Below are 23,992 nucleotides of genomic sequence, written 5' to 3' on the forward strand. Positions count from 1 at the left end.
CTACTTTTGATGTTTTGGGTTTTTGCTTTGTTGTTTGTTTGCTTGTTTTGCCAAGGTGTGCTTTCCGTTTTGTACCTCATTTTCATTCCTTTTGTAATAAGACTGTTTCAGTCTCTCCTTCAAGATTTCACAGCCAAGGTAGAAACCATACAGAAGGAAAGTAGAGGGGGGGATTAAGGAAATGTTCAAGTTAATTCGCACATCAAAACAAAATTACAAATATCAGTTTGTTGTTGTTGTTGTGTGCCTTCAAGTCATTTCTGACTTATGGCAACCCAAATGTGAACTTAACACTGGGGTTTCTTGGCAATATTTGTTCAGAGCTGCCTTCTTTTGCAGCTGAGAGTGTGTGACTTGACCCAGTGGGTTTTCATGGCTGAGTGGGGATTTGTAGCTGGTCTCCAGAGTCCTAGTCCAGTGCCCAAACCACTGCCCCAGACTGATCAGTGGGGTGATATGATTTTCTCTTTTGCTCTATCCTTCCCACCATGCTGGCTATAAAGTTCTTCCTGTTCAAACTTGTTCAAAGAAGACTATCAATGTTATCGGTGTTATACTACTTTAGCTGCTACAGATCCGATCCCTCCTCTTCTCATCCTGAGACCTGTAGTTTGATAAGGTGCTGAGCTAAGATGGTACCTTGTTTTGAGTGTTGGACTAGGACTCTAGGAAACCAGGATATGCCATGGAAACCCACTGGGTGCTTTGGGCAGTCACACTGCCATATAGAAATGCAATGGCAAACCTCCTCTGAATAAACCTTACCGTTTGATAGGGCCACCATACGTCGGAGTCGATGATGGTGACTTGAAGATTATTGGGTGTGTTGGATAGATGGAATATGACCATTTCTCAATGTCATATCCTCATTGGGAAGGGAGGAGAGAGACAAGGAGGAGGAGACGTCAAGGAGTTCAGTGCATGCCGGCAATGATTAAGAAAAAATGGAATGGGCAAGGATCTGAAAGAGTATTGGAGGCAAGGGAAAGGAATTTGCTCTAAAAAGCAAAAAATAAGATGTGGAAAGCACACTGAAGAAAATACAAGGGGGCTGCAATCCTGGCGGGATGCAGAAACAGCACGCCAAGGAGTGGAGCTCCTCAGCCTCTCTCCAGCTGTCTCATGCCCACTTGGCTTGGTCTCCCTCTTGGCTACATGTAAGGAAATTCCTGGCTTGCACTTCAAACTGCCGAAAGAGGTGCTATATTTGAGGTGGGAGCCAAGACCCTTGCAGAAACTAGCAGAACTTCTGGAGATAGTCCGGTAAACAGTGCAGCAGGCTACTCTCTTCTCTACCCCCTCTTCCCAAAAGCAAGTGATTCTGGACAAGCCGAATCTTATTAGCAGAGCAGAGACAGTTCCAGGGCTGCTTCTCCGCTGTCAGTTCTGTGTGGCCAGCTGCGGTCTGGCTTTCCCACAGGCATGATGTGGGCCTGCTGTTAGCATATCTGCTGCCAGGGGCACCAACAGAGATGTGGTTAAGCTCTGCTTCATGTCTGATGCTTTTCAGGTGTACGCTTGAAACACCATTGGGGGTAGACTTCTAAAGTTGTGAATGCACCAAGAATGCATGTTCAAATACCGTATCCTCCCACTGTCCCAGTTTGGCAGGGACTGTCCCAATTAATTTTATCTCAACCCACATTTTGAACTGCTTTTAAAATGTCCCACTTTCCCCCCTCTTTATCCTCAGCTTACTTCAGTTCCTGCAAACTGAGTTTAATGTGCAAAAGTAGTTTTTACTCAGCAGGGAGGAAAAGAGAGGCCTTTCCCAGTAGGCTCTGGCAAAAGCAAACTGCTGCAGCCTCTCCTTCCTTCTGTGTTCTTTCTCATGAAACGTAACAACACTCTGATGTTGCTTGACCACATGTTCCTAGTTTTCCTGTGTAAAATGCTGGAAGGTATAAAATACATGTGCCATATACAGATCTACAGTCCTCCCTCCATTCTTGTGGTCTTCTGACTTGCTTCCCTTGCTTATGTGCAAGGGATGAACAGAGGAGGAATGAATGGGGCATGCACCCACACACACCCATATTCAAACCAATGGGGCTTGAATGTATCCCCTGCAAAAAAGGAGGGGCAATTGTAAATCCAACTGTTAGTCCTAGCAAGACCTATTGAATCAATGAGACCGCTTAGGTAAGTTCCTTTTTCTTCTTTTCTTTCTTTCTTTCTCTCTCTCTCTTTCTTTTTTTAAATTTTCAAATATATAACATAGTACAAGAAAAGGAAAACTGATTGGAACAGCAAAATTCAATAAAGAAAAAAGACAAGAATTAAATACACTATAAAAGAAAAATAGAGGAAGAAATCTAAAAGTTACCCTTCTCATATAGTAAATTACCTTTTTATATAATCTAAATTCTAATAATCAAACTTCAGATATTCTTTTAAGTAAATTCCTTTACAGACACTCCAACATTAATATTCAACATAAATGACCATTAACTACTTCAAATTCTATTACATCTCCCCTACTTTGAATTAACCAAAACTAATACATATCACCTTTCTATAATAGTTTACCTCCTTGCCCTCTTTCTTTTAACATCAGCCCCATTTAACCTGAATGTATTATAACCTCAACAGCATATCTACCACCTCAAAAAAGGAAATTACACTGTTCACTTCATTTTCAAAACCAGTTAACTGCACCACAAGTATCCATTTAATAAAAGCTTGCATAAATTATTCTTAATATAAACAGACCACCAAAACCCATAAATATACACCTTAACAATTCTGGTCCTTTATTTTAAATCATATATCTATTAACCCCAGCTAAGAAGAGCTGTATTCCAAAATCCAAAAATTCTAGCCCTCTTCTCACTACTCATCTTATTTAAATTTAAATTCAAATTTGGATTTTCTATCAAATCTTTGCCATAAAGCAAACTGGGCAAAGCACAAATTACAGTACCTGTAACCTGGAGAGGGAACCACATTCATGTTATCTCTTCCCAACACCATGCCCATATCATCACCTTCACCACCACCACCCCAATCCACATAGTTCTTGATACCCTCAACAGCCACCCCCAGATCCTCCAACCAAAATCATAGAATCATAGAGTTGGAAGAGACCGCAAGGGCCATCCAGTAAACCCCATTCTGCCATGCAGGAAATCCAAATCAAAGCATCCCCGACAGATGGCCATCCAGCCTCTGCTTAAAGACCTCCAAGGAAGGACACTCCATTAATCTCTGAGGAAGGAGTTTGTTCCACTGTCGAACAACTCTTACTGTCAGGAAGTTCCTCCTAATGTTGAGCTAGAATCTCTTTTCCTGCAGTTTGCATCCAATGCTCAATTGGGCCCTGTTCTCTGGAGCAGCAGAAAACAAACTTGTTCCCTCCTTAATATGACATCACTTCAAATATTTAAACAGGGCTATCATATCACCTCTTAACTTTCTCTTCTCCAGGCTCTGATCACCAGCTTCCCTGTCATTCTTCTACTGTTTCGGCAGCCCCTCATGTCACTATCTCCCTCAGATCCTACAGAAGCTCTCCCATAAAACCCAAGTCATCTCAATCCAATCTCCCATCTTCATATATTTGCCATTTTCAAGTCACTGGCTATGGGTTTGCTAGTCTTGCTTTTCCATGGGATATTCCATCATTTCCTTCCAATCTCCATATCCTTCTTTATCAGATAATCCAAATTTCTGGTTGTCTTGGCCTATAGTTTTTAAAATCCTCCTTATCTAAATTTGTGCAAAAACTCCTGCCAGAACTCAGCTTGAGAACGTTGCATCTTTAACGTTTTTTTATATAAGCGTCCTGTCGTTGTTGCTGTTGATGTTTTGCTGTGTAAATTGTGAAATGGTTCTGAATAGAACTTGGAAATGATTCTTTTTGGACTATAATTCCCAGTGTCTTCTACCAGCCATGTTGGCTTGGGGATCTCAAAGTTATGATACAAAAAAGTAGGATTTCTAGGTTCAGATTTTGAGCATATACAAGACATGAAGCTGCAGTCAATCCTGGCTCTGCAACACTGTAGTGAAGTCAGGAGGCATAGGGTTGAAGCAATGGGACCTTTTCAGTTTACACTAACATCAGGTTTCCTAATCCTCTCTGAGCTTAGCTGCAATCCTCACAGTATTGAAGGAAGGGCTGGAGATGGAGAATGTGGGCTTTTCTAGCAACAGTAGTGCAAAGTTTTGAAGTGTCTTGGTCTTGAGTAAGAAATACTGTACGGCCCAAGCTTTATCCATCAGCAAGGATTGTGCTCACTCTGGACTTACAAATTCAACATTAAATCTAATTCCCAGAGCTCTTGGCTCTACATGCATAATGTAAAATATATATTAGCATATCCAAATTTATTCTTATAGGACTCGACTCCAAATCTTTTAAATGCCCAAAATATTTTAAGAATCCTGGGTTTATTATACAAACGGTATACTCGACTAAGTTCAAATAAAATAAAATAAGGTAGGCATTTTTATTTATTCATTTATTTATTGAAGAACAGGTCCCAGAATCCTCCAACTGAGAGTTGCAGCCAATCTTGGTTTGCTCACTGATGTCCCTGTTTAGTTTATAATAATATATTCACTTACTTGTCACAAGTAAATACTGCCGTATGAACCTTAATGGTGACAACAACAAATTCAGTGTATTCCCCCACCCTAGTGATATATCCTAGTTAGGTGTTATGTGACAAGGGAGCCTCAGTCCTAGTGTTAATCCCAATTTCTGTTATTGTTGTTGTTGTTGTTGTTGTTGTGTGCCTTCAAGTTGTTTTCAATGTATGGCAACCCTAAAGTGAACCTATTATGGGGTTTTCTTGGCAAGATTCGTTCAGAGGTGGTCTGCCATTGCCTGAGGCCGACAGCGGCAGATTGAACCCTGGTCTCTAGAGTCCAACATTCAAACCACTATGCTACACTTAGAGTAAATCCTTTCCGCCGATGGGATTCACAATGGTATGTTGACTCAGTGTTAACTCACCATTCAACCATTGATTCAACAGGTCTACTCTAGGCTTCAGTATGTGTTTGTTTGTTTTCATTTAATATTTTCTTTCTGATATTTTCAAGATCTGTTCCTCTTACTGTACTGGATTAATGGAATGGATTACTGCTGGCCAACAGTACTGTGCAAAGGGAGATTGTACAATGTTCCCCACGGTCATCACCTCTCTTAAATGATCATGGATAATAAATGAAATCCAAACTTTTTAATGCATATAGTATATTATTATTATTATTATTATTATTATTATTATTATTATTATTATTCTCTTGACTGCAAAACTCATTGTTCTTTTCCAGCTCAGACATGACTGCTTATTAACAGTCCAGCTCCAATCTTGTGGTCTTGGATCTTGGCCTGGTTGTGGTCTGTGGCAAGTTAGGCTAGCTTGATTTATGTTCTCAGTCATTCGGTGAAGCAGGAGCTACAGCTTCTATTACTAATAAGGCTGTTGGGAGATTTGTTTTACTTAACCAGACTATTAGAGTCCAACTTGGCTAGCACTAACTCTGTAGAATCTACGTCAATTGATGTACTGACATATTTATGAACAGAAGGAGTTGTAATTGTTTTGTATGTGTTTAGATTTTCCTCTCTTTGGAGGCAAATTGGGATTTCCCTGCCTTTCTTCTTCAATATATATATATATATATATATCCATGATTCTGAAATCAGTTCCAATTTCCTATTCACAATTATTTTCCTTTTCCAGCTTTATACCTTTAATTTTTTGAAATGTTTTGCAAGCTTATCTAATCAGAAGTGTCCATATCCTCCATTTGTCCTGAGCTGGCAGGGAGCGTCCCAGGAGCTTATCTCATGAACTTTAAAATCGGCTCAAGAATCCCGGGTTGCGGGATTGAGGTGGGGATTATCACATGTAAAATTGCTGCCTAATCACCAGCCGCCATCAGCCCGGGTCCAAGCTGGGTCCCAGCCATGCTCCACCAGCACTTTTCTGAAGTCAGAAGCATTCCAGCTTCTTAAAAAGTGCTGATGGAGCACAGATGGGACCCAGGCTGATGGCGGCCAGTGATTAAGCAGTGATTTAGCATGTGATAATCCCTGCCTCCATCCCATATCTTGGCTGCAGCCCAGGACACTTGAGCCGGTTTTAAAGTTCATGCGATAAGCTTCCCAGTTAATCCACTGCCATCCCATTTTTTTCAACTGCTTTTGAAATGTTCTGGTTTCTCTCTGCTCTTAACACTTTCTTCCTTTGTCTTCACCTTACTTCCTTTGTTGCAAACTAAGTTCAAAGTGTAAAAGCAATTTGCACTAAGTTAACTGAGCAGTGGGGAAAGAAGAAGAGAGACAGAATCTCGCCTTTCACTAGAACTTATCACACACACTTTTGTCTCCATTCTGTGCACGGGCAGGGAACATGCATGGCCGAGTGAAAACAGAGTTTTATCACATGCTAAACTGTTGCCAAGGCATCCTCATACCATCACTGACCCTAACCCGTCCCTGAGCCAGGCAAGGCATGTGAATTTTGCTCAGCTGGTAAGATTCTAGCTGAGCTTCAGCCTGGCTCGGAGACAGGTTGGCGATGGCCGACAGTTTAGCATATGATAAACTCCATTTTCACTCCGCCACACCCATTCCCTGCCTGTGCCAAGAACGGAGACAAAAGTGTGCACAGTAAGCTCCTCTGTGTTGTTATTGTTAACTACCATCAAGTCAACTTTGGCATGGTGGGCCTAAGAATGAGACACCCCCAAGTCCCCCTCTTATCAACAGCCTCGCTTGGGGCTTGTAAACTCAGGGCTTGGTTGAATATAACCATTTAAAATGCAGTCTTCCTATTGCCTTCTACCTTACCAAGCATCACTGTCTGTTATAATGAGTTATGTCTTCTCATGATATACCCAAAGTATAAAGGTCTCAGCATAGTCATTGTCTTATAGAGACAGTTGCCTTGATTTATTCCATTGCCTATTCATTTGTCTTTTTGGCAGTCAGTGGTAGCTACAGAATTCCCTTCCAGCAGCACATTTCAAATGAGTTGATTCTCTTCCTATCAGCTTTGTTCACTGTCCACCATGCATAGAAACTGGAAATACAATAGCATGGACTACCCTGACTTAGCTATTCAGTGGTATATCTTTACACTTGAGGATCTTATCTAGTTCCTTCATACCTCCCAAGCCCTTCCAAGTCCTAGGGTGCATCTACATTGCAGCTCAGCCTATGGAATCCTGGGATTTGTAGATTTACAAGGTATTTAGCCTCCTCTGCCAAAGAGTGCAGGTGCCTCACAAAGTACAAACTCCAGGATTCTGTAGGATGGAGCCATGGCCCTTAAAGTGGTGTCAAACTGTGTGTATATTTGCAGTGTAGATGCACTCCTAGTCTTTTGATTTCTTGACTACAGTCTCCGTTATGGTTAATGCCCGAGTTGGGGTATGGAAAAGGTTTAATTATTTCAATATCTTCATTGTCTACTTTAAAGTTATATAAATCACCTGCAGTCATCATTTATTTTGTTGCCTCCCTTTCCCTGTAGACTCAGGCAAAAGCAAACTGCTTCAGTCTCTCTTAGCATGTGTGTTCTTCCTCATTAATAATTTTTTCTCTCTTGACCACACTCTCATGGTCAAGATGGCAAGGCTACACTGTTTTTCCTCTGGGCTTGACCCTGCTGGGAAATTTGCATGACTTATCAAACAGGGGTCCCTCTTGGCTCATGGAAGATCAGCAGCTTTAACTATCAATGAATATGCTGCTGCAGAGGTCTTTTCAAGCCCAGCCACCTGAGGTCCTTTAACTGAAGATGCTGGGTGAGCGAACTTAGCAGTTTACATATGTATGCAAAACCTGTTCCCTATCACTGAGCTACAATAATAGTCTCATTGACATAGAATATTTTAGTGAATAGTCATCAACAAGTGTCAAGCTCACTACATAGGAGTGCCAAATGAATAATTTCCACTCCATTTCAGAGAGCCGGCCAAGTGAATACCAAGGATGTGAGTACAGTTCAGTGAGTCATGTTTCGTGCAGAATCTGTACACTGTTGATTATTGTTCAGGTGGAACTGAGTCACTGTTATACTGCCATAATTATTGTTACAACAGGACACTAACTACAAGGAATATCAAATGATGATCTTTTGTATTTAATGCCATTTAAAAAAAAACTCCAGAAACACTGTTTGGGTGGTTATGAAGAAGTGGTTCTCTTTCTGTTTCAAGTGGTGTTAGTGCTGGGAAATAATCTGGAGAGCTCATGGGATGCTGAAGAGATCTGGAGAGGAATCATTGCTCAGTGGCAGAGCACAGGCTTTGTATGCAGCTGGTCACAGTTCGAAACCTTTGTACCTCTCCTAAAACAGGAGTGGGGATCATATGGCTCTGCAGATGTTGCTTGACTGCAGTTCCCAGTATTCATCACCATTTGCTATGCAGGCTAGAGCTTCTGGGACATGTGATCCAACCAGTTATTTACAGGACTATATAACTCCCAAGCCTATCCTAAAAGGAACAGGTAATGACAAAGACCTCTGCCTGAAAGTACTGCTTGGAACAGTTCCCTTTTGCATTAACATCTTCCAAATCACTTAGCTAACATGATCCCTAAAAATACTAGGAGTTGTAATCCAACCAGTAATGTTTCCAAGGTTTATCCTAGTGATCTCTCTGCCATCCAGGCTAGATACTAGGAAAAGCAATAATGCTGTGAAAGGTTGAGGGTAGAAGACTGCATGCCAGATAGATAGACTCAATCAAGGAGGCCACAGGCATGAATTTGCAGGACCTGAGTAGAGCAGAGGATGATAGGAGATCTTGGAGCTGTCTCATCCACAGGGTCACCATGATTGAGGATCGACTTGAGGGCAGCTGACAACAACAACAAGGTTAGAAAAGCCCATGTGCCTGAATGCCGGCAAGATCAACGTGGAAGCAAAAAAAATGGACAAGTCAGTTGAAAGAAGTGGGCCAGGAACTGAGCTTTCTAAGTACTTTGCAGAAAAGGCAATGCAGGCAAGCAGCTGGGGAAGGTGACAAACTGGGAAGGAAATGATAGGCATGGTGGCAAAGTGGAGAAACTGGCTGTTAAGCAGCACCTGGAACAAGACCAGTAAGTCACACCAGCAAAGCAAGACTTTGGCCACAGTTCAGGTCAAGACCAACGTCTGCCTTACAGCCATGAATGGCTAGTTTAGGAGAAATCTGCCAGAGGCAGAGCTTGTTAGCTTTCCTGATCCTGCCTTTCCCATGAAAGTGTTCAGTCTTGAGTGGTGAAAACACGGCCAAGCTATGCGTCTCCTGATCCACCTACTCAAGTCTCCAGCAAAGTAAAAGGTATAGACAGTTGCCAGACAAATGGGTTTCTTTACCCAGGTGGCTGTTGTTTACCTCAGAGCAGCCAGGCTCTCCCATTGTAGGACCAGCTTGAACGTCTTTGTTCACCTCCTGAAAGCAAAGACTGCAAATAGACACCAGATGGTAGAACAAGCGAACCTGATCTCTTAATTGTTATTAAATAGTTGTTTGCTCAGTTTGGTTTATAACTTTGCTTTCCAACTTTTAAAAAAATGGTAGATTCAGGGAGGGGAGAAGAATTCAGAGCACCTCTACACAGGTCAAGGGACCAGGAGGTCAAAGGAAAGGAAAGGAAAAAGAAAATCGCAGGGAATTGACATTCCTTTTAACATCTAGCTGGTTGCTGTTTCATTGTTAAAATTATGCCTTCAGTTTGGAGAGACCCCATATCATTTGAGTTCCAAAAGGCAGTGATTTCACTGTAATAATGTCTGAGGCAAGCATAATGGTGTCTTATCCAAACCAGGAGCCTAAAGATGCACTTATAGGCATTCATGCCATAGTCCATAAACATCCTGGATTAAGATGATGACACCTAAAGTCCAGGCTGTACTCGTTGGTTAATATGAAGCTCCTGGGCCTGTTTCCTTCCTTCAAACTGGGCAACCTGTCAGTAAGGGAGGCCAACAGCATCTCCCTCGACAGACTACCCATTCTTCAGTTGGACCTTTTTCTTTAGCCTATGTGTATGATCGGATGGAACATAATTTATCCTAAGCCTACATCATCTTGGTTTACATAACAGTAATCAATCCAGTTCATTCAAGAGCAAGACAGAGAACGTTCTTTTGAAAAGCTAGTGTCAGACTTCCAGTCTCTGCTATTTTGGTGATGGCTTCTTCCTCGGCTTCTGGATGTAGTCTGAGGCAGAAGCAAGTAGCAGAAGCAGCAGGGAAAAGACTCTTTCACCTGTCCTTAATTCTTGCCTGTGCAACTTAATTAAACAATTATTGATGAACTCGCAGAGCTGGGAAGATTACAGAATAATTCTTGGGAACAAAGTGACCCTTTGCCGTTTCTTGATTGCTTCACTATTGTGTAACAACTGCATTTTTGTCTCGTGAACATGGCTCCGTGGGCCAGCGCCAAAAGGAGCCGGAATTCTAACTCACTGATAAGATGTTAACATCAGCTTTCGACATAGCTGGAGTGTCTGACATATGAAGTCATCTCCCTTTTGTCTCATTTACCCAAACAGAAGGTGCTTTGGGGTAAACACTTGAGTGTGTACGCAAATGGCCTGTATAGGTCCCATTCACAAATATGTCACTGGTGTATATCTCCCACACAGTCTGTGGAATGCAACACTCGTCACAGTACTCACTCTAGTAAGAGGCCTTCCCGTGCCTTTTGAAAACAGGCTGCTAGAATAAAAGAACATCCATACTGGGTAGTGTATTAGCAATGGTCCATCTCATCTGGCATCCTGTTTCTATCAATGATCAATCAATGCTTCTAGGATATCTGCAGATATAAAGTGAAGACAACAGTCCTACCCCATTGTTGCTTCCCAGCAACTGGAAATTATACTGCCTTCAAACTTGAGTGGCTTTGCAATGCAAATGTAATATTTACATTGGCTAGAATGTTCATTTGCATTACAAACACTTCTCTTCTGTTTGGAAGGGCTTAGATACGTTAAAGAACTTATGCTCTGCATGCAAAAATATTACAGTTTCAGTCAGCATCACCAGATAGGGATAGGAGGGGCTCCTGTTAATTGAAACTTAGGAGTCATTCAGACATCTTTTTTTTTTTTTTTTAGTGCAATGATGAGAATTATCTCATTCACACATTCTGGGTTTGTTATTCACACTGTGGAACCGCACTGATACATATCTCTGCATGTTTGGTTGCTCACACATGCAAGAATTTGAATAAAGATGCAGTGCAAATGCATTCAGAACATGTTCAAGGCATGCAGCATTTTATCCCGGGACTATTTGGGTCTACTTGCATCATTTTTCCCCACTACTGATGATGCAGATCTTTTTATAAACTCTGGGGGAAACCCAATATCAATTATCCTGGATTAAGGTGTCTTTTTTTTTGGCAGCCCCCCTCCAAAAAAAATCTTAATCAGGTGCATTCGGAATGTGTGTGAACAACAGAGATTTAACCTGGATTCATCCTGGAATCTTTTCATAGTATGACTAGCCCCTTAGAAAGTTTCTGCCATCAAAACTGAAAGTCAAGTTCTGATCAGATGGTGAACAAAAACAGTGAGATGTACAAAGACAAATTTTCCTTTGCTTAGGGAACACTTTTTCTTTTCCCCAAAGCCACTGAATTATTTGTTTTTGTTGTCAATTCATTTTTAATTTATGGTGACCCTAAGGGGTTTCTTTGGCAGAATTTATTTGGAGGAGGGGATGACTATGACTTCCTCTAAGGAGTTTATCACACTAGCGAGATCCTGTGGGGAAATGGTGGGAAAAGGGGAGTTAAACAAGATTTAAAGTACATTCACATTTAAACAAAACTTGAAAATTCAGGGAGTTTATCACATTAGGGGACTACCCAAGTGAAATAACGCAAAGTTAATCTGAACGCAAAGCAGAGAAAACTGGCAGCTTTTTTATTTTAGGGTTGTTCCAAAAGTAAAAAGCTGTCAGTTTTCTCTGCTTTGCATTCAGACTGTCTTCACATTATTTCACATTAACTGCGATGTTGTCTGATAAACTTTGGTTATTACCAGGTTTTCTTTGCTTTAAATCTCATGTAACTTTTCCCATAAAATCTCGCTAGTGTGATAAACTCCTAAGACTGAGAAAGTGTGATTACCCAAAGATACTCAGTGGGTTCCACTGGTTGAGCAGGCATTCAAGCCCTGGTCTCCCAGTGGCCTAGTCCAACACTCAAGCCACTACACAATGCTGGCTCTCTCTAGTTTGCTTTGAGTTGCTTATTCCCAGAGAGGCTCCCCTCTGAAATCCTGAGAGTAAACTGGTGAAATCACTTTGGGAAATAAAACAGTGAACTGGTGAATTCCCTTTGGGCAACAAAACAAACCACCCTCTAAAGATGCCAGCCACAGATGCAGGCAAAACATCAGGAATAAATTCTTCCAGAATGTAGTCACATAGCCAGGAAATCCACAGAAAACTATAGACACCGGCCATGAAAGCCTTCAACTTCACATAGCTTCAGATTGTTTTCTGAGTCCATACCAGGTAGACTGTAGGACTGCCACTATAATGCCCATGGTTTCTCCAATTCCCAAAAGAGTTCCATAGCAGAAGACTTCACAAACCTATAGACATTTGCAGCAAGGCGAATATTATTCCCTGATTTTTTACATAGCCATTTTAACCACCCTGCAAACTACAATTTGCCTTATAAGCACTATTATTTACTGCAGCTTATCTCTAATTGTGTGGCCCATTGCATACCTTCCAACAGTTCCAGTTTGGCAGGAACAGTCCTGATTAATGGTTGGAAAAGCGTGCCTTTTCCCAAACAGATGTTTCCAGCATGACAAGAGGCATGCTTTTACAATCATCTTCCTTGGGAAGAGAATGGAAGAAATTCAACTGCATGTGGAGAGGCGAAGAGAAAGCTGCTTCTCTCCAGTGCCATTTCAACTTTCTTTTCTCATGGGATAAGACTCCAACTAAGAGAAAGAAGCTGGTAGCACACATTTTCATAGAATTAAGTCTATTTCATCAGATGCATGAAGATCAAACAAGCTGTCGGTGCACATATTCCCATAGAGACTCAAGTTACAAAATGCAGAATCCATGACTTCAACATCAGCCACCCCACCCCCAAGATTTACTTACCCTCTATCCTGATCAAGAATTTTGGAGTACTCTATTTTATCACATAATAAAGGTATTACTCTAATATGGATTTGGAATTAGAGAAGAGAGTGTTTGGTTTGCAGTCAGGGCAGAACACTTGTACAATGGCTTTAGAAAGTGAATAGTCATCTCCTACTCGACCTATTCATCTCCTAAGCAAACTGATACTACAAGGCAAATATTTGCTCTCACTGCTTCTACAAAGCAAGCAATTATTTCTGTACTAATTCTAGTTTGGGAACGTGGGAAGGAAGCAGGGAGGGAAAGGGTGGTTTAAAATTATATACTTGTAGGATTAAGACATCTATAGTGTGTCTCTAGGCAAAAGTTTCGGCACCTTAATGCCTACACTCATCTGAATACATGAGAACTTTACATTGCCTAGACTGAGGTTACACCTCATGCAAACAGCTTGGAATCAACAGTGTTTTTAAAGAAGGTCTGCTAGGATTATCCTCTTACCATTCTTCAAAAAGCACATTCTACACTGAACTTTAGAGTCTAAAGGCAATTAAAAACAGGGGTTTCTGCCTTTTCATAATCATAATTGTATAATGCCAAACCAAACCCCGAAACCCAAAGCCTTAACCTATAGCTTTGTCTGGCTGCAGCCTGCAGGACATTTACCAGATATATCGCCTTTTTTTTTAACCCATTGCCTTCTTTGGTCTTTCAGAATCATATCCTCACTTTAATGTCTGTAGCTGCCCAGATCTACAAACACCCCAGCCTGAAAAACTCTATCAATTTGGTGGTGGTGAAGGTGTTGCTGGTGGAAGATGAGAAGGCTGGACCAGAAGTGTCAGACAACGGAGGGCTCATGCTACGAAACTTCTGCAATTGGCAACAGCAGTTCAATCCTCCAAGCGATGGTCACTCAGAACACTATGACACAGCGATCCTCTTGACAAGACAGGTATGAAAATCCCTATAGACACACTCACTCAGAGGCATTTGAGGTGAAGTGGGAGAAAGAAAGAGAAGCATTACCTTGGGCCCTGTTTCTTAGGAAGTAGTCTATGAATTGTATCATGCTCACCTGGTCATTTAAAGGTCATTCTGATTTAATGTTGTTGACAAAGAAGCTTATTGTGCTCATAACAGGGGGGGGGGGGAGTGTGTGATAAGCTTCCAAGTGTGTGGCTTTGACAACCCTGAAATATAAGCAGAATGGGGGAAAAGAGAGAGACTCTCTGTTGACATAAGCATATCTAAATAAGAGGGTCCGCACAAACTCAAAGTCCACCAGAGATCCACCAAGACATTTTGGCATCTGTTTTGTTCCAAAGCAGAAAATCCAGATGACTGCTCCAGGATGGTAAAAATGCAATAAATATCAGTTTGCTGACAGTTAAAATATAAGCTGCCTGACCTCTGCTTTCTCCTGGCGTCCTCTGATAACTAACTTATTTCACTTATTCCAAATAGCTCTTTTAAAGTCTACAATTAATTGTTTTTTTTTTTTTGTTTTTTTTTGCTATTTATGTGGAACACTGTGGGGATATAAATTTAATAAACAAACAGGGGAAACATAGCTTATTTATTAAATTTATATCCCCACAGTGTTCCACATAAATAGCAAAAAAAAGAACAATTAAAACATTTTCATCCATGAAAGAGAGTTAAAATCTTCATTGTGGCTTAAAAAGATCAACAACATCTAAAAAGGTCTTAAAACCCTGTGTGTATAAAAAGGTATTTGCTTGGCACCAGATGGGCAACAGGAGTAATCTTCCATGGAGAGGATATTGCAGAGGAAGGGTGTCACTTCTGAAAGGCCTGTGTCTCCAGTTGTCATCCCTCATACCTGGGCAGGGGAGAATACCTAGAGGACAGTCTCCACTGATAGCCTTAGCAGTTGGACAGGAGAGTCTGGGATGGAGAGAAAGTGATCCAGTCCATACCTGATTCCATTTGCTATGAACCTAAACCATGTTGTGTAAGAAGCTCCACCAGGCTTTTCATGAGGGAGGATGGTGGTCACTCTGCATTCTTTATGTATCTTATATCTTGCTTTTGTGACTTGCAGGATTTCTGTGGACATCAGAGCTGCAGTACGCTTGGAATGGCTGAGACAGGCACCATGTGCGACCCCAACAAAAGCTGCTCTGTAATAGAAGATGAGGGTCTTCAGGCCGCCTACACTTTGGCCCATGAACTAGGTAGCTGCCATGCATATATAGATGGGTAACCCATCATTAAGCCAGAATTAAAAGCTGTCTTGTCCAGCGGATCATACCTAGGTTTTGTATGAGGCATTCTGAAGATCAAGAGTGTGACAAAAGAACATAACACAGGCTGGGTGTTGAAATATTCAGGAATATTCAAGTCATCACCCACGTACCATCCCAAGTGACATAAAGCATAGATATTTTGTGCTTGAGTAGCTGCTCATATGCTTTTTTTTTTAATGTCAAATATGGGTGTTGTCATAGACACATATGTGCTCTAACTGCCACAACATAGACTTTCTGGGAGAACACTGATATCTTTCAGAAACATTACTTTTTAACAACAAAAAACAAAAACCTTTGGCTCGATCCTGATCACATTTTGTCTGTGGAGGTGTGTGCATGGTGTGTGTGTGGCTTTTGGCCCATTTTTGGTTAAAAGAGTTCTTTAGAAGATTGCTTTAGTAGTTATGTAGTCTCACTAATTTTATAGAATGTTTCAGCACAAGTAAAGACTGGATGTTTTCACACTACACAATTATAGCACTATGATTCCACTTTAACTGGCATGATAAAATCCTATGGACTCCTGTGATTTGCAGTTTAGAACTGTGGATAGTTGGGGACAGAAAAGATACTGGAAAGTACTTATGATAGGAAGGCCATCTCCAGGGAGAATGTTGCTTTGACCAGTCTAACAAACACCTTCTTCCTTCCCTCCTTTCTCATTCCAGGGCATGTGCTCAGCATGCCCCACGATGACTCCAGGACCTGTGAGAGGCTGTTTGGAAATTTAGGAAAGCATCACATGATGGCTCCTCTCTTTGTCCACTTAAACAAAACTCTGCCTTGGTCCCCATGCAGTGCCATGTACATCACAGAATTTTTGGATGGAGGACACGGTAGGCACCAATTCACAGTCCATTTGGGAATGTTTGTTGTTGGGGCAGTTCCGCTGATGCCCACTGTTGAACGGAGATAGGGTACCTTTGTTCTTTTGGACATATTCCATTGCGAGCTGCATGCCTATAGCTGATGCGGCTTCCATGGGTGCTTCCAGAGCCAAAAGTGGGTGATTCATTAATTAGATTTACTGTCATGCCTTCCTCCCCAAAGTGAGAGTCCAGGGAGCTCACACCAATATTAACTTTAAAAAAAAACAATAAAAAGGATAAAAAGACTCTCTTTTTCCTCCCCCCCCCCCCCCCCCACTTGCTTCCTCAGTGCTGAAATTTTGATTGGAGGCTCCTTGGGGCAGAATTCAATCTTCTTTCTTTCTTTCTTTCTTTCTTTCTTATTTGGTATATGAAACTCTGTGAAATTCCTTTGTAAACTGGTTGAGTTTTATAATTAAGCAATAATCATAGAATTGTAGAGTTGGAGGAGACCTCAAGGGTCATCTAGTCCAACCTCCCTGCCATGCAGGAATACACAGCCAAAGCACCCTGCCAGATGGCCATCCAGCCTCTGTTTAAAAACCTCTGAAGAAGGAGACTTCACTATCGTCCAAGAGAGCATGTTCCATGGTCAAACAGCTCTTACTGTCAGGAAGTTCTAACAGTGGTATTCATGCCAGCTTCAATTCAACCTTCTTGTGCTTTTCTCGCTTGGCAGGTGACTGTCTGCTTGATGAACCAGCTGAACCTATTGCCCTCCCCACAGACCTCCCAGGTCAAGTGCCCTTGTATAACCTGGATCGCCAGTGCCAGCAGATCTTTGGCAAAGAATTCCAACACTGCCCAAATGCCTCTCAGGAAGACATCTGCTCCCAGCTCTGGTGCAAATTGGAGTCAGGGGAACGCTTGTGCCACACCAAAAATGGCAGCTTGCCTTGGGCAGATGGGACACCTTGTGGAGCAGGGAAGATGTGTTTGGATGGCCATTGTGTATCACAAGACACAGTGATGCCCCAGGTAATTTCATAGTAAGAATGAGGCTATCCATCTATGGAAAAACGCCAGAAAACACATGAAGGGCAGTGCAGCAATTCCTCTTCCCGTTGATTTATTAAATAAAATGTATCAGTAGTAGGCTGAAACCAGGCCCAACAGACTAGCATGGGAAAGAGGTGCATCACCTTTCTTCTTGTTTGTCATTTCAAACAAACATACACAAAACTTAAGAGATACAGCAGCAGAAGAAAAGGAAACGTTGAGGGTGGAGGAAACAAGCACTGGAGCAGCTGTAGTCCTGCTAGCTAACAGATGAGATGAGACTGGTTTCCCCATTATGGTGAACTTCTTTCTGGGAGGCAGGGGGTGCAGTCTTCCAGTAGCAAATTGCAAGGAAGGTGAGCTATAACCCAAGGATTTCTGTCTTGCAGCCTGCAGTGGATGGAAACTGGGGGCCCTGGAGCTCTTGGGGACCATGTTCCAGGACATGCGGTGGAGGAGTGCATTTTTCCTACAGAGGCTGTGACAACCCTGTGCCTATGAATGGGGGCAAATACTGTGAGGGTCAAAGAGTCCAATATGAGTCATGCAACACTGAAGAATGCCCACCTAATGGTAATGAACTGTTTATAAGCACAATTTGCTTCTCACAATCTCCAGGGGGCAGGAATTGAAGTTCCCCATAAGAGGGATGGGGCTTGTGATATGGTCATAGTCAGTGTCAGTGTGGCCACAAATGTGGTTGTTGCACATCTGCTAATGTATTGCAGGGATGTATCTATACCACAGATGTGTCCATTTTGTATAACGTTGAATCTTGGGAACTGTGATTTGTTGCAGATGAGAAAATTATTCCTTAGAGAACCTTAATCTCCATCTCCCCCCCCCAAAAAAAAACTGCAATTCCTCAGATTCTTGGGGGAAAGTTAATGGCTCTTTCAGCAGTGTAGCTATATCCTTAAACATTTGCTGTGAACAAGATCATGACTACCGTTTCACAGAACCTGGGGGCTGGGGGGAAGAAGGGACTACATGCATATTTAAACTGCAGCTGAGGCACATATCCATATTGCGTGATCCAAGTAATGAGTATTGCATTGCAAAATACAACAGGATGCGCACAAAGTGTCATGAAAAGAAGCCAGGCCTTTGGCATGCCTCTACTCACTGTGGTTGTCCTCAGTCCTGTTCCAGTGTACAGTTCATGATGCAATTCATGTGCAAAGTAGAGGGGCAGGTGATAAATATAAGGTAAAACATCCTACATGTGTTATTAGTGGGATCAGATGCATTGAAATTACATGTTTAGGCCAGAGGGCTATTGGGACTTTGTATTGTCATAACCGAGGAGTATCCCAGTGAATCAACTGTTTTATAATATTGCATAAAGAGGTAGATATTTGCTCCCAACCAAAACAACCACTGAGTATGCATCAGCAGGCCAAAAGTATGCATTAAGAAGCTTCCCTTTTGCTTCTTCCAGGCTGGCACTTCTCCTCCTAGTAGCCAGGATTCTGCATATGTACATTGGTTAAACTTTACTTTTTATCAGCTTTGTATACAATCTCCTCTTCAATGCAGCAACGTTGATACATTCCTAGGTGTTCACTCACATAGAGCTTGGAAGTACTGCATTACAAGTTAGTGGAAGGGTGTACAAAACCTTTCCTGATTACTTTCAAGTTATCTTCTAAGGGCATTTAGGGGCATTTTAAAGGCTTGGGAATGCTTTAAGGGGAACAATGAATGGCATTTTATGCCATTCTTTTGCCAATGCTAAAGGTTTTTATTTCCATCCTCTCCAAAAGAAATGAAAAAGCATCAGTCGGCTTAGCATGCATTGTGATGAGTTCCATCTGCCCCAAACTTCAACATTAACAGTAATGATTTGATTGGATTTAGTTTAGTTTAGTAATACATGGCACAACAAATAACTTTTTGAAAAGTAACTTTCCAAACTCTACATTTTGGTTGGAAGTGATGTTAGTGGAGACTTTGGTTGAAGCTATAACAGTAATAGTACAGGTACTAACTACTCAGCAGAGCACATTTAGAGCGTTTGGGTCAGTGACATGAAGTGCAAATATCACCCAATCATAGGCTTGAGATGAAACATTATAAAAGCAGGGATTGAAATAAAACATGATAAAAGCAGAGGCTGCTGTTTTCCCAGTCCTCCATGTCTTTGTTTTCAGGGAGGTGTATTTGAGATCCTTTTCCCTTTCTTTGTAGGCAAGAGTTTTCGAGAGCAACAGTGTGAAAAGTACAACAAATACAACTACACAGATATGAACGGGAACCTGCTGGAATGGGTTCCCATGTACGCAGGTGTATCCCCTCGAGATCGCTGCAAGCTTGTCTGCCAGCCTAAGAAAAGGAATGGATTTAAAGTGTTTGAAACTAAAGTAAGAACTCTCTCTCTTAGCATCCACTGTTATGCTCTTGCATTGAGACTGACCTCAAAACAACTCTTCAAAGATATAGCCGTGTTAGTCTGTAGGATCAGTATATAGAGAGATCTTGTAGCACCTTTGGGACTAACAAAGGCCTGTTACAGACAGCCAAAATAAAGCTGCTTCGAGTCACAGTGGAGGTATGGTGTTTGAATGATGTATGCGTCCTAAGAGTCCAGAAGCCACACCAAAGCTGCACTCCAGTCCTTAGGGCTGGAGCGTGGCTTTGGTGCGACTTCTGGACTCTTAGGACGCATGCATCATTGAAACACCATACCTCCACTGTGACTCGAAGCAGCTTTATTTTGGCTGTCTGTAACAGGCCTAAGGAAAGAAGTTGTCAGCATGAGCTTTCATAGACTCATAGCAGGAGTAAGTTGGGTATTTTAGCAATGCGGTAAACTCCATAGTCTTTCGGATAGCCTGAGCATAACCATGGGGAGTCTCTTCTAGTCAGTGTGGACAATACTGAGACCTATTACTCTAATTCAGTATGAGGCAGCTTCCTACAGGAATGATGGTGGTATCGAGGATCAGTCTGCCAGTGACTGTTACATTAGTCATGATAACAACATTGCAGATATGGGCAGATAGCAGGAAAAAAAATTGACATTCACATAACAAAAAAAGCATTTCTGCTGCAACTGGTAATGAGGGGCTGGGTCCTAAATGGCACTTACAGTTAGTTGGTATGAATATGGCAGGAGGGAAGCACGGAAGAGAGACATTTGTGAAAGGAACCACATTCACAGCTATTGGAAGACATATCATCTTGCCATTTGTGGTATGGTGAAGGGTAGTGTATTCTTACTTTGCTTTTCCTTTGTTTTTATATCAGGTGACAGATGGGACCCTCTGTGCTCCAGATACTCTCTCTGTTTGTGTACACGGTCAATGCATCAAGGCTGGCTGTGACCACATCATTGGGTCACCCAAGAAATTAGACAAGTGTGGGGTTTGTGGCGGCAATGGTTCAACTTGCAGAAAAATATCTGGCTCGCTCAACAGATCCAAGTAAGAGACATACACTGGCTCAGCTCAAGCTGATCCAAGTAATGAAAAGGAGAGCGGACATGTAATGGATAAATGTCAATTTGCACCTTTATTTAGTATGCTTCTGAAGCTGAGATTTAAGCATAGTTCTGCATGAGCACAAAATCATAGATCAGTCGGGCATTGATTCTGGGACAAAATGCAACTGAACTCAGAGATCCAAGAAGCAGAGCTTTGATGAGAACACAAAACCAGAAATTTTGCCAGCTTCCTTTGCTTGAGATAATGGTTGAGTCACCTGCAAATGTGATGTGATGCCTCAAGTTCTTCCCAAAACAGATTAACAGTATTCCTTCTGTGCTTGGATTTGTTTCTTTACTGTTAAGAAGTTTAAGCACTATCACATTTATCATCCAAACATGTTGCTTTTTTCCTTCTCTGCCCAGTTTTCTCCTTTTACCAAATCTCAAATATATATTGCAGCCTCCACTATCTTTCTAGACTGCTGTGCCAAATATAGCATTAGTCCTATGCCTTGTGAGAATCCTGAGACCTAACAGTTTGGTGGCAACACTGAGCATTATGGTGAAGATCCTTATTCCCTTATTCTAAGAGTTGGATACAGAAACTAGGCTTTTCTTGACATGGAGTAAATATAGACAAAAATGTTCTCTCGTGGTTTACCTTTTTTCTCTGTCATGTATTTCTGAGGTTAACAACAATCTCTTTGGTCTCTATAGGATTGGGTATAATGACATCGTCACAATTCCTGCAGGAGCAACCAACATTGATGTCAAGCAACACAGCCGTCGAGCGGAGCGTGATGGTAACTACTTAGCCCTGAGGACATTGGATGGTAAATACCTCTTGAATGGAAACCGCACTGTTTCAGCATTGGAACAAGATATTTTCGTGAAAGGGACTGTCCTGAGGTACAGTGGCTCCCTTGCAACCCTAGAACGCCTCCAGAGTTACCAGCGACTCCCAGAATCCATTGTTGTCCAGCTGCTGACCGCTTCCAGTGAGCTGTTTCTCCCCAAGGTTTTCCCTTCTCCAAAGGTGAGATACACATTCTTTATCCCCAAGGACATCCATTTCAGCAAGCAGAAGAGTAAAGAGAAGAACCTGGCCAATGTCATCAAGCCCATGTTGACGTCACAGTGGGTGCTGGGAGACTGGTCTGAATGCTCCAAATCCTGTGGTTCCGGCTGGCAGAGACGAACAGTGGAATGTCTGGATGTCGAAGGGCAGACCTCCTTGACCTGTGACAAGGGCCTCAAGCCCGAGGACATCAAGCCCTGCAATGATCTCCCATGCCCCATCTGGCAGATGGGGCCTTGGTCCCCATGTTCCCAGACATGTGGCGAGGGAGTGCGGACACGAAGTGCCTTGTGCATTGACTACATGGGGAAACCCATTGCCTCAGAGAAATGCAGTTCACCACGTCCCCTACCAGCAACCAGTCCCTGCATGTTCCAGGAGTGCTGAGGCATATCAAAGAGCTCGACACATGACAGGCATGTGTAACATAGGCTAACTACTAACCCCAAAACCAGGCTTGGTATGGCCAAGCAAGGATGTAGGTTTTAAAGGCAGATGTGCACTAATTGGCCTGAACAGGCCCCCGCCAGATAGATCCATTGAAAAGATTAGGAGGCATTGAAGACCAGCCACTCTCTCTTTCCCTCTTTCTTCTTCCTGAAAAATGGCATGGGTTATTTGACAAATCAGATGACTTCTTAGATGTTCTTTGGGGAATTGACAGTTGCAAGCTAATATTTAACATCTAGGAGAAATAGAAATGTCTGTTAGGTATGAGTTGCAGGTAGATCAACCAGTAGGATCCAACTGCACTCCAAAATACTTTGTCTTTCCCAGAGGGCCCATTTCAAATATCTGGAGGGGTGTAACAAAGGCTAGTTTGAATGGTGACTAGATCAGATTCAGCCATCCTCCACAACACCTCTCCCTTCCCTACATGTGTCCCAAGCTGCTTCCAAAGATGGCCTGAATCTCACCTATACTTTCACTAAGCCTCTTCGTGGATCTCATCACAAAGTTATCCTCTTAAGAATCCATTACTTTTTCAAGTGGAAATATGACTTTTATTAATATGCATCTCAAAACAGCAACAATCTGTTGAGGGGCTATAACCTTTAACTCCACATTGGCGGTGCTAATCGTGTCTCCTGGTCAGTGAGATTTATCGGGAACAACTGCCTTTCAAGCTCTTGCCTCAGTTTAAGCAGCCGCAGAAAAAAAAGGCAGGTGATACAAACCTGTTTCACAGGTTTTTGTTGGGAGTGGGTGAAGGTTTACATAATGCAGATAAACATGAGAAGTTGCATCTTGCTGTGACTTGTTAGCTCTTGTCTGCAATTGACTGGTCCTCCACTGGGGCTTGATCTAAGTTCCTTATGAGACTAGACCAGGACTGGCACTCTTGCTAGAGGGAATGGCATTGGCATGTTGCTGTTCAGTCCCCACTCTACAGCTGTTGTGGATTCAAACTGAGAGATGTGATCTAGCCATGCAGTGGGGAAAAGCTGGCACACATGTAACCCTGAAAACGAATGGAGGACATACCACCTGTTATCATGTTTTGCAATGCAGGATGTGATTGACTTCATTTTCCCTCCCTTGAACTATCTTTTAGGACATGAACATAGATATTTTCTAGTTCTTTCATAGCTGCCCTTCCCATTCCTAATCTTTTTCTGAGTTCTTGACTGCAGTCTCCATTCTGATCCATATTTGATCTTAGGAACGGGAACTCTTTTACTATTGCAATATCCTCCTTGTCTAGGTTGAATTTATGTAGGTCTTTCATAGTCATTATTTTTGTCTTCTTTATGTTCAGCAGCAATGCTGCCTTTATACTTTCTTCCTTTACCTTCCTCAGTAATTGTTCCAAGTCTATGATATTTTCCACTAGTAAAATGGTTTCATCCTCATATCTTAGATTGTTAATGTCCCTTCGTCCTATCTTCTCCTTTTACTAAACCTAATCCTGCTCTTCATATGATGTTAGTGCTTTTTAACACTAGAGTGGACTTGTGTGATAAGGCTGTTAGCCTCCTTCCTTAGATGCATGTATTCTGCTGGCTATCTTTGTGCAATGACCCTGAAGACATAGGAGATTATCGCATTGAGTTTAAGGTGCCTTATCTCTGACAGGATACAGGCACGTTAAATTTTAAAAATGGATGTTATTGCATTCAGCTGCAGCCGGGCAAATACAGCCCATGTACAGCCAGGATGCCAGCCAGGCTTTTTCTGCAGTTTTGCAAGAACAGGGAAATCCCATTTTTGAAAAGCCATGGGATAAACCCAACTGGCATCCAGGCTGTATATGGGCTGCATTTGCC

General features: G+C 42.0%; 1 protein-coding gene across 1 annotated transcript in view; it reads left to right on the forward strand.

Annotated features, from left to right (window-relative positions):
* The window catches only part of ADAMTS8 (ADAM metallopeptidase with thrombospondin type 1 motif 8), a 35,214-nt gene extending 11,801 nt beyond the window's left edge, over nucleotides 1-23,413 (forward strand). The window contains exons 2-9 of the mRNA XM_042471115.1: nucleotides 13,792-14,031; nucleotides 15,145-15,277; nucleotides 16,021-16,188; nucleotides 16,901-17,199; nucleotides 17,610-17,793; nucleotides 19,411-19,583; nucleotides 20,470-20,645; nucleotides 21,365-23,413. Of these exons, the coding sequence (XP_042327049.1) occupies nucleotides 13,792-14,031; nucleotides 15,145-15,277; nucleotides 16,021-16,188; nucleotides 16,901-17,199; nucleotides 17,610-17,793; nucleotides 19,411-19,583; nucleotides 20,470-20,645; nucleotides 21,365-22,112 (2,121 nt within the window). The 3' untranslated portion in view covers nucleotides 22,113-23,413. The remainder of the gene's footprint in view (nucleotides 1-13,791; nucleotides 14,032-15,144; nucleotides 15,278-16,020; nucleotides 16,189-16,900; nucleotides 17,200-17,609; nucleotides 17,794-19,410; nucleotides 19,584-20,469; nucleotides 20,646-21,364) is intronic.
* The last annotated feature ends 579 nt before the right edge of the window (nucleotides 23,414-23,992 follow it).

This window comes from Sceloporus undulatus, chromosome 6, assembly GCF_019175285.1.
Source record: "Sceloporus undulatus isolate JIND9_A2432 ecotype Alabama chromosome 6, SceUnd_v1.1, whole genome shotgun sequence".
NCBI classification, from domain to species: domain Eukaryota; kingdom Metazoa; phylum Chordata; class Lepidosauria; order Squamata; family Phrynosomatidae; genus Sceloporus; species Sceloporus undulatus.